This window comes from Aptenodytes forsteri, unplaced genomic scaffold (assembly GCF_000699145.1).
Source record: "Aptenodytes forsteri isolate BGI_AS27 unplaced genomic scaffold, ASM69914v1 Scaffold72, whole genome shotgun sequence".
Taxonomy (NCBI): domain Eukaryota; kingdom Metazoa; phylum Chordata; class Aves; order Sphenisciformes; family Spheniscidae; genus Aptenodytes; species Aptenodytes forsteri.
Genome location: NW_008796193.1, coordinates 378,026 through 394,270, shown reverse-complemented (window position 1 = coordinate 394,270; position 16,245 = coordinate 378,026). Strand labels below are relative to the sequence as shown.

Below are 16,245 nucleotides of genomic sequence, written 5' to 3'. Positions count from 1 at the left end.
AGCGGGTAACGGCGCGGCCTGGCGCCCTGCCCGTCAGCGGGGAGAGCGCTGGGGCGGGCAGGGACCGGTGAAAGGGTGGGCGAAACGGGCACGCGTGGAGGCGCGTCTGCTCGCGGGCGGAGGGCGCGGGGCGGTGCCTGTGCCGGGCCGTGCCCTGGTACCCCCGCTGCGGCGGGTGCCTGTGCGGTCAACGGTGAACACGCGTGGGGCAGTTCAGAGCGATCTGGCGTTGCGCAGCGGCGGAGCACGTCCGAGTATTAAAATCCCAAGTTACATGTAATTAGCTCAAAGAGGTGACGCTCAGTGGAAAAAAACACTTTGAGGAGTAATTAACTTTTAATTTTTTCTTCGTGAGATTAGGAAGATAGGCCTTCTTGGTCCCGTATGCCTTCAGGCAGAGGACACTACAAACATACGCAGACTAGTAAGGCATCTGACGCAAACACGGTGTTTATTTTTGTCCCGTCATTTTTAAATCCGTAGGATTTTCTCCACTTTTTTCAGAGGTTTGGCCTTTACAAAGGTGAAGATGAAAAGGAAACATGATATTTTTGTTCTCTTTGTGAACAGCATAAAAATGATACAAAGACCTGCCTGGTTTCAGGAAGTTTGAACTTGAGAATATGATAAATCTGAAACTGTTTGTGTCACAGTTACCCTTTTTCACGGCTGGTTTCTGTTGTCTGAACTTTTAGTAACTCTGCAGTGTTACTTGGTTATTTTTAGTGGTGTCATAGTACGTACAATGGAAGAATCTCATCAGGAGCTGGGCAAACCCTGATCAAGGGAGATAAAAGCCCTCTAGTGGCATGAATTCCATTGTGCTTGAGCAATATTTATGTTTCCTGTGGACGAAGAGAGCAGCAGATATGTGGGGTTTTAGAACGATTTTTCTTTGGATTGAGATCAAAACTTCAGGGCTTTAAAAAAAACAAACCCATTCAATAGAAGTGTTCCATGTAACTGTCTTTTTGGATTCAAACCTTTTAGTACAGCCCCCAAGTACTCAGAAGTGCTCACACAGACAATTCCCTTTGCTAAGTGTTTTGTCCTTCCCTGTTGTAGGAACTGTCTCTGATCTATGGTCTTGACTTACGAGCAACACCTTGGAAAAATTGTGCTTGTTCTCTAACCGTTCCTTCTGCTTGTTTCCTAGAATGGTGAGAACTTCTGCATTCTGGATGAGCAGAGATTTGCCAAGGAGCTACTCCCCAAGTACTTCAAACACAACAATATCTCCAGCTTCATACGACAGCTTAACATGTGTAAGCATCAGCTGTTCTTATGTATTCTTTCTGCCAAGTTCATTGCTACTTGGCATCGATTTGAATTTCTTTAAACAAACCAATTGACTTGGCAGGTCTTTCATCCCTGAAAACCTGAATTCTGGTCTTGAGTTTGCTTTGCAAAAGAAAAGAGTAACAGTAGAGCTTGGCTTAGTCTTTGTTTTCTGTTTTTCAGCTCTTGAGTCCTTGTGAGCAACGACCGTAAAAATACTGTTTCATGTGCTGGTACCTAAAGCTTGGGTAGAGTTCACTGGGCTCCAGTGGTAGAGTTAATGGTAATGGTAACAGCAAACTTATGCATACCTAGAGGAACAAAGGCCGTATCTACACCCATGTGTCTAGTACATGAAAAAAATTGCCTAGATCATGCTGTTGCCTGCATTGCTGTGTTGAAAGAAGATTAGTCACACTGATGGATCGAGCTGGACTAAGTTTCTCATTATGTTTTCTGTGCTCGACTCGTGAGCATCACGTAGCATCCATTATCTAATGCATGTACAACTTGTACAGGCAAAGAAGCTGGAGTGAGGTGGTAATTCAAAGACATAGTACAATGTGCAGGGCTGCAAAACACAGCAGAAATAGTTGTTTTGCAGCAGATAGCTTATGGACTGAGTGAAGGTACAAACTGCATAGAAGATGGCCACCTTATTTAGAAATTCCATTCGGAGTTGGGGGGAGGAACTCTCTGTCCTTGCCCAGTAGCTTTGCCTGGTCTCTCTAGCTGATGCCTGTTTAGGTTTTGTCAGACATGAGAGAGAAAGCATACATTTAGCCTCCTGACACAGGGTGGATGCTTCTGTTTGTGTCGAGACTCCATCACTTGAGTGTTAAAGGATAATGCAAACAAACAATTTTCAGTTGCCTTGTAGCAAGGGTAAATGCTAAAATGCAAATATCCCTATGAAGACATGCAACGCGATGGCAGCCTCCTTTTCCTGCTGGACCTATCCTAGCTTTGAGTAAAGTTTTCTAATGATAGCGCTGTTGGGGAGCAGCGAAACTGGAATACATTAACTATGTTGAAAACTTGAACAAGGAGAGATACAGATTGGTCTGTCAACTGTATTTTGCATCTACCCTGTGGTACTTGAAGCAGTGATGGAAATAGAGCTGGCAATGTCTTATGTCATGCAGGCAGTCTGGTATGGAGAAAGTACTCTGCATGCATGTGTTTGCATAGGCTGAGAACTAATTTCCTTACTTCATTCTGTAGACCCTGGTGGTACATGACAGCATTTGTTTTGATATGTAGTTGTCTGGGAATATAGGCATGAAAGGGAAGGTGCACTGTTCCGCTGCTTCCACTGGGACAAGATTTTATTCAAGATATCCTAATAAATCTCATTTCTAACTAACTTCTGTGATTATTTGGACATCACTGTCTTGCTTGTGGACCCTAGCTGGCCTCTGCCATGCGTGCTGTTCATACAGCCTGCAAGGTCATTTGATGGTATTGTCGACATGTTCTCTAGCTGTAAAGGTCGGAGCAGTCAAATCGTTGAGTACCAAAGAAAAGCTACTTTGCCTGTTTTTCATAGTTTCTGCTCCCAGTAACTGTAGTACTGTAGGTATTTCAGTAGCCTTGGGGTTTTCTTTAGCTATGTGTTGTAACAGTCAGCTTTGCACTGAAAGAAATTACTTTGTTAATACCTCTCCACAGATGGTTTCAGGAAGGTGATTGCTCTGGAGAATGGTATGATTACAGCAGAGAAAAGCTCAGTCATTGAGTTCCAGCACCCTTTCTTCAAGCAAGGGAAGGCACATTTACTGGAAAACATCAAGCGCAAGGTACAGTCTAAGCATGTATTTACTTCACTTTGTTATGAAAAGTAGCTTATCAAGAGCAGGTCTGGGGGTTTCAAACACTTTACAGCCAACAAATTCCATGGGAACCAAGGTTGTGCATCATGATGCAAGCCTTTGTAACTCCCTCCTGAATGCTAGGCTAATGCTTGGCTTGGCCTCCTCGTGCCAGCTCTTAGACAAAACACACCCTGCTGTTGTTTAGCAATGCACTGGAGTAGGACCACATTCTTCATAGCTGTCAAACTAGAGCCCTTTTTCCACAGAGTTCATATACACAATTACAGCTTACCATGGTGTTGGGTTGACGGTTGGACTCGATGATCTTAGAGGTCTCTTCCAACCTTAATGATTCTGTGGTCTTCATTTCTGCCAGCGTAGCAGAGTTGGAAAGAGTCACAAAGTGAAAGAAGTAAAAGAAAATACATTCCCATTTGGTCGTCATTGAAAATTAGCAAGGGATCAGTAATCAGTTCATTTGGGCGAGTTTGCATAAATTACATTGTTCCTCCAAAATGATGTTGCCACTAAGCTACATCTTTGTTACCACTTTCCAGTTTTCTTTTGTACATTCAGGCCTTGTCTGACCTGTTTCTGCACAGATATTTACTCTCTATTGGCACATTACAGCCCATAATATCCTGGCTGCCAGAGAAAGAGAATCATCACACATCACGTTGACATTTGAACTGCAGAATCTTTTCTTTAGAATGTCGTAATGTGGTAGCTACATTGCCCAAGTTAATAAAAGCACAGGGTAGGCTTGAGAGTCACAATTGTGTTTTGATTGATTCTTCACTGAGCTGTCTCTGCTCAGAATCACAATTGATTAAATATAGTTGTACAGTTGCTTCTCTGACTCAGGCCTGTGCTCTTCCCAGATGCTGTAATCACTAACTTGTCTTGGCTTGCACACCTTGCTTTCTGGTATTTTGGGGCAGTCAGCTGATGACATTATGTATGGCACCAGGAGTGTTGCACTGGGTGGAGTATTCTAGATGGAAAGACAAAAGCTCTAGTTAGTGCCAAGGACATTCATATGAAACTATTGAATAGGTTGGTGAAACATACTCTTCGTTGCACAGGAAATGTTAGTGATTTTTTGCAAAAGTCCATTAGTTTTTCTTGCTCTTTTACTGTCTGGAATGGAGTCATATTTCAGTACTTGCTATAAACTGGATTTCAAGCCTTTAACGGGAATGCAAGTTTGAATGCAGGACTTCCTTGATTTACTCCCTTTTAGTGTTAGCTCTGCTGGTGTGCTTCAGTCTTGACACCCTTATTATCTAATTAGAGACTCTGAAGAGAGCAATTCCTTGCACTTGGGCAGAATGTTTTAGTTTGGCCCTTTTTTAGAGGCAGGCTGACTGCATTTGAAATTTCCATCTGCTGTCTGCATCTTTGGAGAGGTGGTATGCTGAAGAGAAATCAGACAGCCATGAACTTCATTTGGGATACAACTCATGTACCTTAGCATAAGGTATTACCCGCAACAAATAGCAAAGCATCTAAAGATGTAGACGGAGAGGAGAACTGTCAGGCCATTCAGTCCATCCTTTGTAACACTGGATTACCTTAAGAAAGTAGTTAGTTATTTCTGTGGAGTGATTCCATAACAATTATGTTATGGAATGTTTCATCATAAAGTGATGGGATGTTATTTTATAACACCGTAGGTCCATTTCTGACCATCCCATTCTCCTTTGTAAAAAAAGGGATCTGTGAGCCAACCTGCATGGAAGTTGTCTAGCACTTCAGCGGGCCAGTTCCAGATGCTTTCACCTCCCTCTTGGAATTTAGTAGAATAATAAGAAAAATCATAGCATGCTGTAGGTTGGAAGGGACATCTGGTGGTTATCTGGTGCAACTCCATTTGGTTCAATTATGGTCAGTATTTGGCTAAATGATGTTTAAAATTATGCTTACAAAACCTGGACGTGTCATTCAGATGTGTGATGCACCAGACCTATCTTTTTCAAAATCCTGAATTGTATGTTAGCCATCAATGCCATCACCGCAGAGAGAGTTGCTGAAGGAATTCGAAATTTTTGAATATGGAAGTGTGTGGAGGAGTGAGCTTTTTGCTTTCTGATGACCCTTCCACCATCATTTGAAGAGGTGGCATTCATGGATTCTGCTGTGGCCAGAAGAGCAGTTTGGACTCTGACTTTCTGGAGACAAGTCTCCATAATTCTGGAATGTCACTGAGCAGAGAGGTAATAGAGGAAACACCAATGTGGGAATCTGCAATTCAGGTGGTGTGGGACAAATTTTCAAATCGAGTAGGATGCATCTAATTAGACACCTTCCTCCTACCCACCCCCCACCCCCAACTTAATGGAAATTTGTTACTCCTGTGCTGGCAGATTTACCCACGCCTAAAAGGAATATGAACATCTTGTTCTTACTCCACTATCAGTTCTCTTTTGGTTTTGGCTGGTGTCTTACCCTTTGACACTAGAGGGCAAGCTGTCACCAGACCTGTCAGAGGGAACGCCCTGGGGAAGGCCATTCTCGATCAGTGGTAGGTTTTTATCATGAATTACCATGGTAAATCTACTGTCTACACGTACAAAGTGCTAATCTCATGTTTTCATTGGCATCTTGGGTTTTTTCATACAGTGTAGACTGTCCTAAGGACTGTCATCTATAGGGCAGTTGCGGTGTTCTGTGATACATAAGAATTATAGCGTTACCTAATCTTTTAATGGAGTTTGTACCTGCTCTTCTACAGACTAACTACACTGTTCCTGTAGAAAGGAGTATGCAAGGCACCGTTCGTTGTAAAGCATGTGTAACCTGGTCCTATTTTAGGTATCTGCAGTAAGAACTGAGGATCTCAAGGTCTGTACAGAGGATTTGCACAAAGTACTCTCTGAAGTCCAGGAAATGAGAGAGCAGCAGAACAACATGGATGTCAGACTGGCTAACATGAAGAGGTAGACTCCATCTGTTTCAGAGGCACTTATACATTGAATGTTGCTTATCTAATGGAGCTTGACTCTAAATGTGGGTTTCATTTGAACTGGAAACAGGTGAAGCTATTTTTTTTTTTTTCCCCTAAGAATCCCCATTCCACCCCACACAACATTCTGAATCGTGTTTGTTTTTATAATTCAGTTACAGACCAGAGATTAAGACTGGGAGGTTGTTGACTATCTTGAGATTTCATTTTGGTTGCCATCACCTGTAGTAGTTTTTTAGGGCAATCAAAGCATTTCCTTTTCTAAACACAAAACAGGGTTAGATGCAGTGAGGGAGAATTAGTCTTTGGTATTGTTTCTAATTGGAAGTGGACTTTGCACGTCCTCATCTCTATTCCCTCAGATCCTTTTTGTATAGGCACTATTAATTCATTCAGATCACTGGTATGCAAGCAGGTATCAACCGAAGTTCAGGAGATACCTTCACTCCGCTCCTTCTGTTCCTTTAAAAAACAAACAAAACCTCAAACACAAACTTTGAAACTGTTCTGAGGTGGTCTGTGTTACACTCAGCCTGTTTCCAAACACCGAGTCTTTATTCTAAGGCTTTGAGGCTTTGAAGGAATACCTCAGATCAAGATTATTGGTGGAGCAGCAGAGGATGAGAATGTCCTTATGAGTGAGTGTTTGCTCCTGCCTGATGGAAAGTGGAGTTAATTTAACCCAGAGTTTATACTAGTGGATCAGATTAACTGATTGTTAGTTATCCACAGAAGGAATGTTGCCATTGGTCCTGCAAGGTACTGTGAAAGTTTGAAAGTGGTAAAACTAAAGCGTATAAAGTAAACTCTGTTCATCCTCTGTCTTCTGATTTATTCTGCATTGCAGAGAAAATAAGGCCCTGTGGAAAGAAGTGGCAGTTCTAAGGCAGAAGCACAGTCAACAACAGAAGCTGCTGTCTAAGGTACCATTGCAGCATCTTCAGTGCTACCATCCTTATTCCTGCCTCTGTGATACCTGATGGCATTCTTTGCTTATGTAGAATGACAAATGACACAGAGCTGAACAGGCTATATTAATACAGCATAAAGAAAATGTTCACAGTTCCTGAGTGTCCCAGAAGTAGCACAGCAAAGAACCACGAGCAAAATACTAAGGAAAAGTCATAGTAAAAAGGATTTCAATGTGTTTGAAATCTCAGTTAATCTTATTTGGAGAGAAATCAGTAAATCAAGCTGACCTGGGGTAAATGTGGGGCTGGAGGCAGTGCATGGTAACAGGAGCCTAAAACAAGAGATTGCAGGCACATGGAATGGAGTCTGTGAAAGATCTTGGACCAAGACAGACTTAGACTACTCAAGAAGTCAACTTGGAACCCAGAAACTATTTGTTCCAGTGCAGAAGCTCCTATTTTCTCTGGTTTATCCCTCAGCTGTTTCTGGTCTGGAATCCTCTAGTGACTTGTGGTGTTATACTACATTTGAAAAAAACAAAACAAAACTGTCCAAGTGGGATAATTTTTCAATGCCATTTCTAACTATCATTTTGTTTTTTAAGACATGAACACAAATGGATTTTTGATTTACCTATTAATTTCAATCATATAACTACATAATTTTGTAGTAAAATCCGAATTAATGATTTAGTGTTAGGATTGTTATGCTGACCACTTGTTTTTGGTTTTTTGTTTTTCCTTTTTAGATTCTTCAATTTATACTAAGTTTGATGCGAGGAAATTATATTGTTGGGGTCAAAAGAAAAAGGTAATTACTGGATAGGTCACAAATCAGTGTCAGATGTGAATTATAGGGATAAATCAGCTTCTAGAAGCAAGATACTTTTCTTAAAGTGTATGAAGAATATTTTTATCACTTGTATATTAAACTTGAGAAAGCTGATGGAAGTTAAATAAAGCATGAAATAAAGATTTCCTCTTCTTTATCACTAAAAAAATGGGTGGGAAGAGAATATACTACACATTTTAAATTTCGAAGGGCGCAGTTATCAGAAATGGTAACTCTTTCAAAATGTGCAAATGTGACTGACTTATTCAAAACAAAAAGCATGTTTAGAATGCAACCTGTCTGCAGTACACTTAGTAAAAAACATTTCCAAAAGCCAGTTTTCTTAGAAGTGGAAGAATGATTGTTCTTACCATTGCTGCACGTATTTGGCGTTGCTACAGCTTTTTACTGCCGAACTATATACTAAAGCCATATTTTGTCTCAGGTCTCTAACGGATGCTGCAGGTGCTTCACCCTCCAAATACAGTCGTCAGTATGTTCGCATACCTGTGGAGAGTGGCCAAGCAGTAAGTCTTCCCAGGGAAAGAGACAATGGGTTGGACAGGATGATATACAGTGATCTTGAAGTCTTCCTTATAACTATTAATACCCTAATCTTATAATCAAGTGCACTCCATTTTGAAATGGGCAGCTTTAAAGCATTGCTCTGTCTGTAAAATCATACAAATCAGTACAACTAGTCAAAGATGAAATCTGAACAGGAGAGAGAAGCTGCAAGAAGAATGGAGCTTCAACATCAAAAAAAGTCAGACTTTTTGGTTTACTCGTTCTATTTGCTGTATCCTGCAGATGGCTTTTTCTGAACATAATGCAGATGGCGAGGATGGGAATGGTACAGGTCTCATCATTCGAGATATCACTGATACCCTGGAAAATGCCACCGATGGTCTCCTTGCTGTGGCACACACAAGTGGCAGAGCCAGGTACGTTTAAAGGATGTGGAAGTACTTATGCTTAGGTTGTTAACCAGGTAGTTATGTTAGTGTAAGCGATCCATATGAATTCTGGGAAACAGCCTCTCTGAATTTTTACTCTGTTTGTGCATGACAGGCCTGTTTGTAGGCTGTCTTTTTTACAGCATATAGCATTGGTCATGGTCAGCAAAGCTTTTTAAGAGCTCATGTCTCTTCAGGAGTGCCTGAAGGCCTATCAAGCTCCTTGGCACTTGAAGTTTAATTTGCTGAGGCTTTTCTGTCTATTCAATAAATTAGCACGTACTTAACTTTTCAACTGAACAGGGACCTGAATGCATATATAGGTTACTAATAAACAATCCAAAATGTATATAGGTTACTAATAAACAAACCAAGATGTATAGTTTTATCTCCAGTTTCAGTACTACTCTCGCTAATATTGTGCTAAGCATAACTGAAGGGAAGGCATTCTTTTGTGTGGCATCAGATTCTTGTGAAAACCCACGTAGTTGTTAACATCCAGAGTGAAATACGGACCAATTTGGAATCTTTTATTTCCAGAGACACAATGTTAGGAGTTTCCCTCCTGCCTAATTTCCATATACTATTTTGCTGCTTTTGGCCTGGCAAAATGGGGTGTTTTGCTCTGATACATGCTATCTGTATAAGCTGTAATAAGGCACTTTTCTTCTTTTTCTAAAGACCAGTTGGTTGTTTGAAACCTTGACTGGCTTGACCTTATTAGGTATTAAGATTCGAGATACTAAACTTGAAATGAGTAGTAATACAGTTGGTGAATTCTCCTGTGTGTTGTTTCTCTTTGGGTCATATTTTAGAGAGACAGTGGCAGCTCTGGATCCTGGCTTACCAATTTGTCAAGTATCGCAGCCAAATGAGTTAAATTGTGCAGAACCTATCCCACCAGTTCATATAAATGATGTCAACAAATCCAGTGAAATAGGAAATGTTGCTGTGGAACTCCACTCTGCACAACCTAATGCTCCAGAAGACCCCGTGTCAGTGATTGACTCCATCTTGAACGAGAACAACTCTGGAAATCAAAATGATCCTTTACTGGACAGGTATTAACTTGTTTCTGAAACTGTTACGCTGTCGTCATCTTGTGGGATCTTGTCAAAGTTTTAGAGGATGTGTTTAGCAGAACATAGTGAATTAGCTTTTTAAATGTCGTCGATGAACTGAATTTTCTGCCCCTTTGTTAGTAGGTCTTGAAAAAGACAAGTGTTAGCATCACACACTAAAAGCAGGGCAAGTTCATCTGTCACATCTCTGATAATGAGTGTGCCTGACTTCTGATGTGTCAGTGTGGGGATTGGAGAGGTCAGTCTGTCACATCAGCCCTTGTATCGCCAATTCCTGGCACTGCCAAGTGCTGCCAAACAGCAGACCAAGGGTAGTGATTTCAGGAGGGCACCATGTGCTGCCTTGTTTCTGAGAACTGGACATGGATTTGTATCGGTGGTAGCCTGATGTTGTTTCGCTGTTGCTTCCTTTCTTTGCCCCTCATTTTTGCAAAGGTTCATTTCCCTTGTGCATTGTCAGATCAGACTCACCCCTGGAATCAAAATCATGCGGGCTGTGGTTTCACACTTGGCAGCACTGCCGCTTAAGCAGTTCCCAGCCCTGCACTGGCCCCTGAGCTTTATCAGTGCAGTCATTTGTGTGGCTGCAGGGTGAGCTGGATCAAGGAGCAAACTTCAGTTCTTTCTCCTGACAGCTCTTCTGCTGTGGTTAACTTCAGGTAGGAAGTACTGAGATGATGCGTCACAGCACTCAGCGTAATCTGAAGGCCCTGTAATATCTTACTTCATTGGCACTGCAAAATGCGGGGCAATGCCTTGGAACTCTCTGTTGCTTGTAGCTAAGTATTCCAGCACAGGAGGTAGCTTGCAGCACAGTGAGAGGTTCAGTACTGGTGCCGTGCATGCAGCTTCCTTTCCACTTCATTCGCTGTCCCTTGTATCCTGCCCACTGTCCTTGGAAACGTGTACAATTCGGCAACAATCTGATGTTTCAAAATAGGTGGTGTTTCTTCAGAGCCAGATTATTTCCAGCCCTTTGCTTATCATTTATTGTCCCCAGGTGAAAGCCATCGGCCCTTAGTTTAAACAGATATTGGTATATAGGGTGGGATCTGGGAACGTTCAAAAGATATGAAAATGAAAGAGGAAGCGGGTATGGAAGGAGGAACTGCTTTTTTGTATGATAGCTATTATTATACTTGCTGTTCAGATAGTCCTCCTTGTACCTGCCCTTCAAAGAGTTGGACCGTGAAAAGTGATTCAGGAATGCGGTTTCATTCATTTGGCAACAAGATATTCTGGATTGTGAGCAGCCTAGTCTGGCTCTCATCTTGCCCCACAGCTGTAATAACTGAGAGGTTAGCAGATCATTTCTAAGAGTTTTTCCTGCCTTGTGGTGCAAAAGAAGGCCCTAACTGCCGACCGTTTCTTACAGTACTATATCACTTTGTCTTTTTAGAGAAGAAATTCAGGATTTTCTTAATTGCATTGATGCCAGCCTTGAAGAGCTTCAAGCAATGTTATCTGGGAAGCAGTATAACTTTGGTTCTGAAGCTTTCAGCGATGTGAGTGTCTTTTCACTTTTTCTGGTTTCTGAAAAATACTGATTAGGTTGCATTGTGAAATTTTAGTGGTTTATTCCGTGTTGTAATGGGCAAGAGGGGGGACAATCCTGAAAAGCAAATAGTTATGGATAGAATGATACATAGTCATTCCAGGAGTCTAGCAATGTACAAGGTAACATTGAGAGCCTTTTTCACTTCATATAGTATTTCTGTTATACATAACTCAAGGGAGAAAAAAAAAAAAAAAAGGAAAAAATTGGACTCTCTTCCTTCTCAAGCCTTTGTCACATATCATCACATCCTGATTATGTGTTTGATTATACATTATGATATGGAATGAAACTCAGCCACATACCTGGAATCGCTGGGAAATACCGCGTCCTTTTCTTCTCCTGTGATCTCGGTTTACCGCCACAGGTTGAAAGTACATTGCTGTAGGCCTGTGGAGGAGCCACCTTCCCTGTGCTTCAGTGGATGGAGTGGTGTGCTGGACCCTGCTGTCCTTTCAGGAGCTCTCTGAAGTTTTGTCTTAAGAACGTTATTATGTGACACATGGTCTGTTTTTATTTTCAGACATTTAATCCTGAGCTGCCAGCCCTGGACATGAGCTTGATGGAAACTTCCCCTGGTATGGAAAATGTAAGAGTATGAGTTGCTTCTATGATGGGGAGGGTTAATACGATGTTGAGAGATAAATTTTGACTGATGCAGTTTGGGAGTAGGGGCTGGGTTGATAGCACAAGATGAAACTGTCATTTTATGTAGTCCTGCTGACCTAATGTTTTCAGTTATCGCTGTCGGCATATATGAATTTAAGAGGGTTCTCAAGATAATTTCAAGTCTTACATTCCTAGCTGCAGTAATACACTCAGTGGGCTGATTTAAACTGTCACTTTGCTTTGAATAACATGTTCTTTGCTTTCTGAATACACCTGAGAACATAAGGAAGAGGGAAACAAACTGGGGTCTGTTGAATCAGCTGTCTGTATTGAGGAATTTTTTTTCCTATCTATTACTTCTGTACCTTCTGTTTAGAATGAGGAGGGTAGAAAATCTTGTCTTTTTTTGGTCTAAGTGTGTGAGAACAGTTTCTTGGCTTGTTTCTCCTAGCCTCAGGGAGTCCCATGATGTCTTTTAGCCAAGTACTAACTAGGTCTGGGGTTATAGTTCAGATGAGAATGTGTCTTCAGTCTGTCTGAAGACTGAAGGAAAAGTACTAAATGAAAAATATCATGTAATATACTGTATTTATTCTGAACGTGGCTGTATGGAATTTCCTTAGAGGACATACAAAAGTTCAGTGAGAATTTAGTTCTCTTGGTCCAGTTCCTAAAATTGACTCATGTAAACAAACAAACAAACAAACAAAAAAACCCCACCAAACCTTGCAAGTGTCATTTATTTTGTAGTCCTGAAATAATATTTAAACTAGGACTTCCCAGTCATAAGAGCTTAGACCACAACTGAGGTAAAATGCAGCTGTGTTCAAGCAGTGCTTGCACAATTTAATTGTATTGATGAAATCATGTTTAACGGTGTTAGTCCAACAAGACAGACTATAATAAAGCTTGTGGTTTGGAAGGTAAAATAAATATTTGCTAGTCAGAAGCTTGTTTGGCTTTAGTAAGTTAAGTTTGTCTGTATTTCACCATGCCTTCTTCTGAGAGCTCCTGTTTGCTGGCCCTCATGTGCAACAGCGGGCTCATTGGTCAACTGTTTCATTTCTCTTCTCTCCTCCTTTCACCTTTAATTTTGTTAACCAGTCAGTGAAGACTTGGATTTTGTTGTTGTTAAGCATTCTGTCTTATTCTCTGTCCATTTTGCTTCAGATTGCAAACTTGGCAGAGAGCACTGAAGATCTGGGAGCGAGTGAGAGAGAAACAGCAGGAAGCAAAGGTGGGCAGGAAGGAACACTGAGAGCTGTGACCATTCCAAACTCTTCCAAAACTGTGTGTTGAAGTGGAATTTTTGTAGCCTGTAATATGGTTTATCTCCTTCTTTGGTCTGGGCTTAAAGTTTTTGTGAAGGCTGGAATGTTTCACTGATCTTGATGAAGCTGTGCCTCAATCTTATTAAGAGGCCCCATCCTATGCCCCATGTTGGTGTTAACCGTTTCCTTTTTCTTATACGTGACAGCGTCACAACAGGGAGCAGAACTGCAAATGTCACTGTGGAAGTATCTCGTATAGGGGCTACAACCCCCCACATGAGGAGTGCTACTCATTTTACTGCTTCAGTGCTGCCATTGCATGCCATATGTATTAGGGGCTTGAAGTGTGCTTCAGATATCGATCTTAACAGACACAGGAGCTTTTGCTCCCCTCTTGCAGCTGTGGATGTAGTCTGTCAGAGCTCAGCTGTATGGTTTTCTTTAGTGAACCAAGTTTTGAAGCAGCCTCTCCGATCTTCCTTGTCTTGAATAAGAGCCTTCACTTATGTGACACGGAGGCCTGGAGTTTAAACTGTTTGTTTTCCCTCAGATATGCAGGTGATACAGTACAGGGCCAATCCTCTGCTTTCATTATTTGAAGAACTACCTTCAAGTGAAGCTGCAGGGAAGATAGAGGATCCGAAAGACCTTCTACTGCCCCCCCTGGAGGAGAAACCTGCTCTTCATCCTCCGTCAGGTAGTGAAACTGTCTTGCAGCCAGCAGCTCCAGCAAGCCAGGCTGAGCCTCTGGATGCTCCGGGAATGGGTGATCCACCTCTCCTCTCGGAAGATGGGAATGGAGAGTATAAACTGTTTCCACTCTTACTCCTCAGTCCTGTTGCTAACTTCATAGAAGAGGCCTCTGAGATAGAAACTTCTTGAACTCGCATAACACCTGTAACTAGCTTACTGATGTGAAATAGACCACAAAGAAATGGATCAGCAAGAATTTTGACCTCTCTCCTCACCTGCTTCCTGGGTGTCATATTCTGTATAGACAAAAGAAAGTTCTCTTTCCACAAGCAAAGAGCACATCTGGAAAAACTGAAAACAAGCTCAAAACAAGAGCTGGTGGGTGTGAAGGCACTGGGCAGAGGGGGAAGAACAGCCTCCCTGTAAACATACCGCAATGTATTCCGTAACTTTTTATCTGATATCCTTATTGCAAAAGGAAATCTGTTTGTATCCTGTTTGTAAAGTTTGGCTGGGAATTTTTGTTGTTTGTTGGGTTTTTGTGTGGGTTGGTTTTTTTTTTTTAATTAGCTGGATAGTAATGTGGTGTGTAATATTTTAAACATGGGTTTTACTCTTTCTGAGAGCCTGTTTCAACAGGTGACTTGTCTACTGTTTGGAATTAAGATTTTTTTAAATTTTGTTTTTAATTTGAGATTTCGTTTTTGATAGTTTGTGACTAGAATTGTTTGCATCTGCTTAGATCACTTTAGTACTCCTAGATTTGCTCCTAGGTACAGGGAACATTTTTCCTATGGAAAATTATATTTTAACTGTGGAATATTACTTTTTAACATGCTAACACACATCCATTGCCATGGATTGTAGGTGTTGTGGTAGGAAGTGCTTGCCACCCTGCATAATGCTGATTTCTCATGCACATTGCATGGCAGTTCTTCTAGGGTAACTTGCACCTAGCTCACAGGTTATGTGTCCTCAGAAATTTTGAGTAGAACTGATTCACGTCTAGCAAAGTCCAGCAGCTGCCCTTAAAATGGGGGGGGGGGAAGAGTCATGGGGTAACTTGCATTGACATAGACATTACATTAAGATTTCTCTTCTGCTTGCAGCAGCTGCTTGTTTACCTGACCCTATATGAACACTGGACTTCTTCCTGCCTTTTCTGCTTGTGCAATCTTAAAGCTAAATTAACTAGATGCATTTGAGTTCTTTGACAGCAAATTACAAAAACTAGTGTCTGCTTAATCAAAAAATCTTTCCCCAAAATTCCTTTCTACACTGTTTTCCTAACTTCTTTAAGCAGCTGTAATGTAGACATCAGCCCTTGGTGCCAGTGGAATAGCAAGTTCTCCTTCACTGATACCAAGTTTGTAACAGTCTATCACTAGCCCACACAAACCTGAAGTTTGCTGTAGTGATACAAAACAGTTAGGGATAGAAGAGGCTTGGAGGCAGGTAGAAAACCCGTTGTATAATATCACATGATATTTCCTACCAGCGCAATTACTTGCAAATTTTTTCAGGTTTAGGAATTCAGGCTACCCACAGGCTTTGTTCTCTCTGAAGGTTCTGAACTAATAAGTTTTGAGATCTTTTATATTCAAGAATCCAAGTTAATCTGATATTCTAAAGCCTACTAGATAATGCACGTTATCTATGCTGGCCTTGCTTAATTGGATTTGTGCTTCATTGTCAAATCTTTTGAGTTGCAGAGGAGGATCTTGCTACTGAGTGTGTGTATATGTGTAATGCCTTCACAGTGTCATTTTATTCCCATGCTTCTGTAACTGTTCTTTACCTCATGACCCTTCATGTTTGTATCTTTTGAATTGCCTTTTGTCAAGTATGTCTTATTCTAGCCTTTTCTAGTCTTTCTTTTGCTTACTTCTTGAGACAAAGGGCTGAATAGTCTCAAGTTTTCACGAGCTAAAGGGAGAGGGGGAAATCAGTGAATTGCATCTCTGTCTTGGGTTCTGCTTTTTTTTTTCTGCCTCAATTTTCTCCTGTGCTGTTTTGACAGCACAGTGCAGACAGAGAAGTTCTTTGAGAGGCTGATCTTCTGTAACTCTGACTTCCCGAACAGCTTAGACTGAAGTGTAGTTCCTGTTATGGATTACTGTCATGTTCTTCCATCATGGAGTCCTCTGATCTCAGTGCATCTCACCATCAGATATTGGATCTGATTGCATAATAGTATAATAGTTTTTTAATACACTTTCTCTCTTAAGAAGTTAGAAACCAAGGCTTAAGAAAACTGCAAATAAAAACTTGTGCATCTG

The 16,245-nt window shown here is 41.3% G+C and overlaps 1 protein-coding gene across 2 annotated transcripts; it reads left to right on the top strand.

Annotated features, from left to right (window-relative positions):
* Positions 1 to 1,079: 1,079 nt before the first annotated feature.
* Positions 1,080 to 16,245, top strand: LOC103906217 (heat shock factor protein 3). 2 transcript variants are annotated; one of them, XM_019474343.1, is made up of 12 exons: positions 1,080 to 1,265; positions 2,950 to 3,077; positions 5,907 to 6,031; positions 6,905 to 6,980; positions 7,718 to 7,779; positions 8,246 to 8,327; positions 8,611 to 8,744; positions 9,572 to 9,817; positions 11,238 to 11,343; positions 11,917 to 11,982; positions 13,173 to 13,239; positions 13,824 to 16,245. In XM_019474343.1, exons 1-12 carry the CDS (start codon positions 1,262 to 1,264, stop codon positions 14,153 to 14,155), a joined length of 1,428 nt encoding a protein of 475 aa, XP_019329888.1. In that variant the 5' UTR covers positions 1,080 to 1,261; the 3' UTR covers positions 14,156 to 16,245. The 2 variants fall into 2 exon arrangements, with proteins under 2 accessions (XP_019329888.1, XP_019329889.1); XM_019474344.1 differs by having other exon boundaries at positions 11,917 to 11,971; positions 13,824 to 13,911.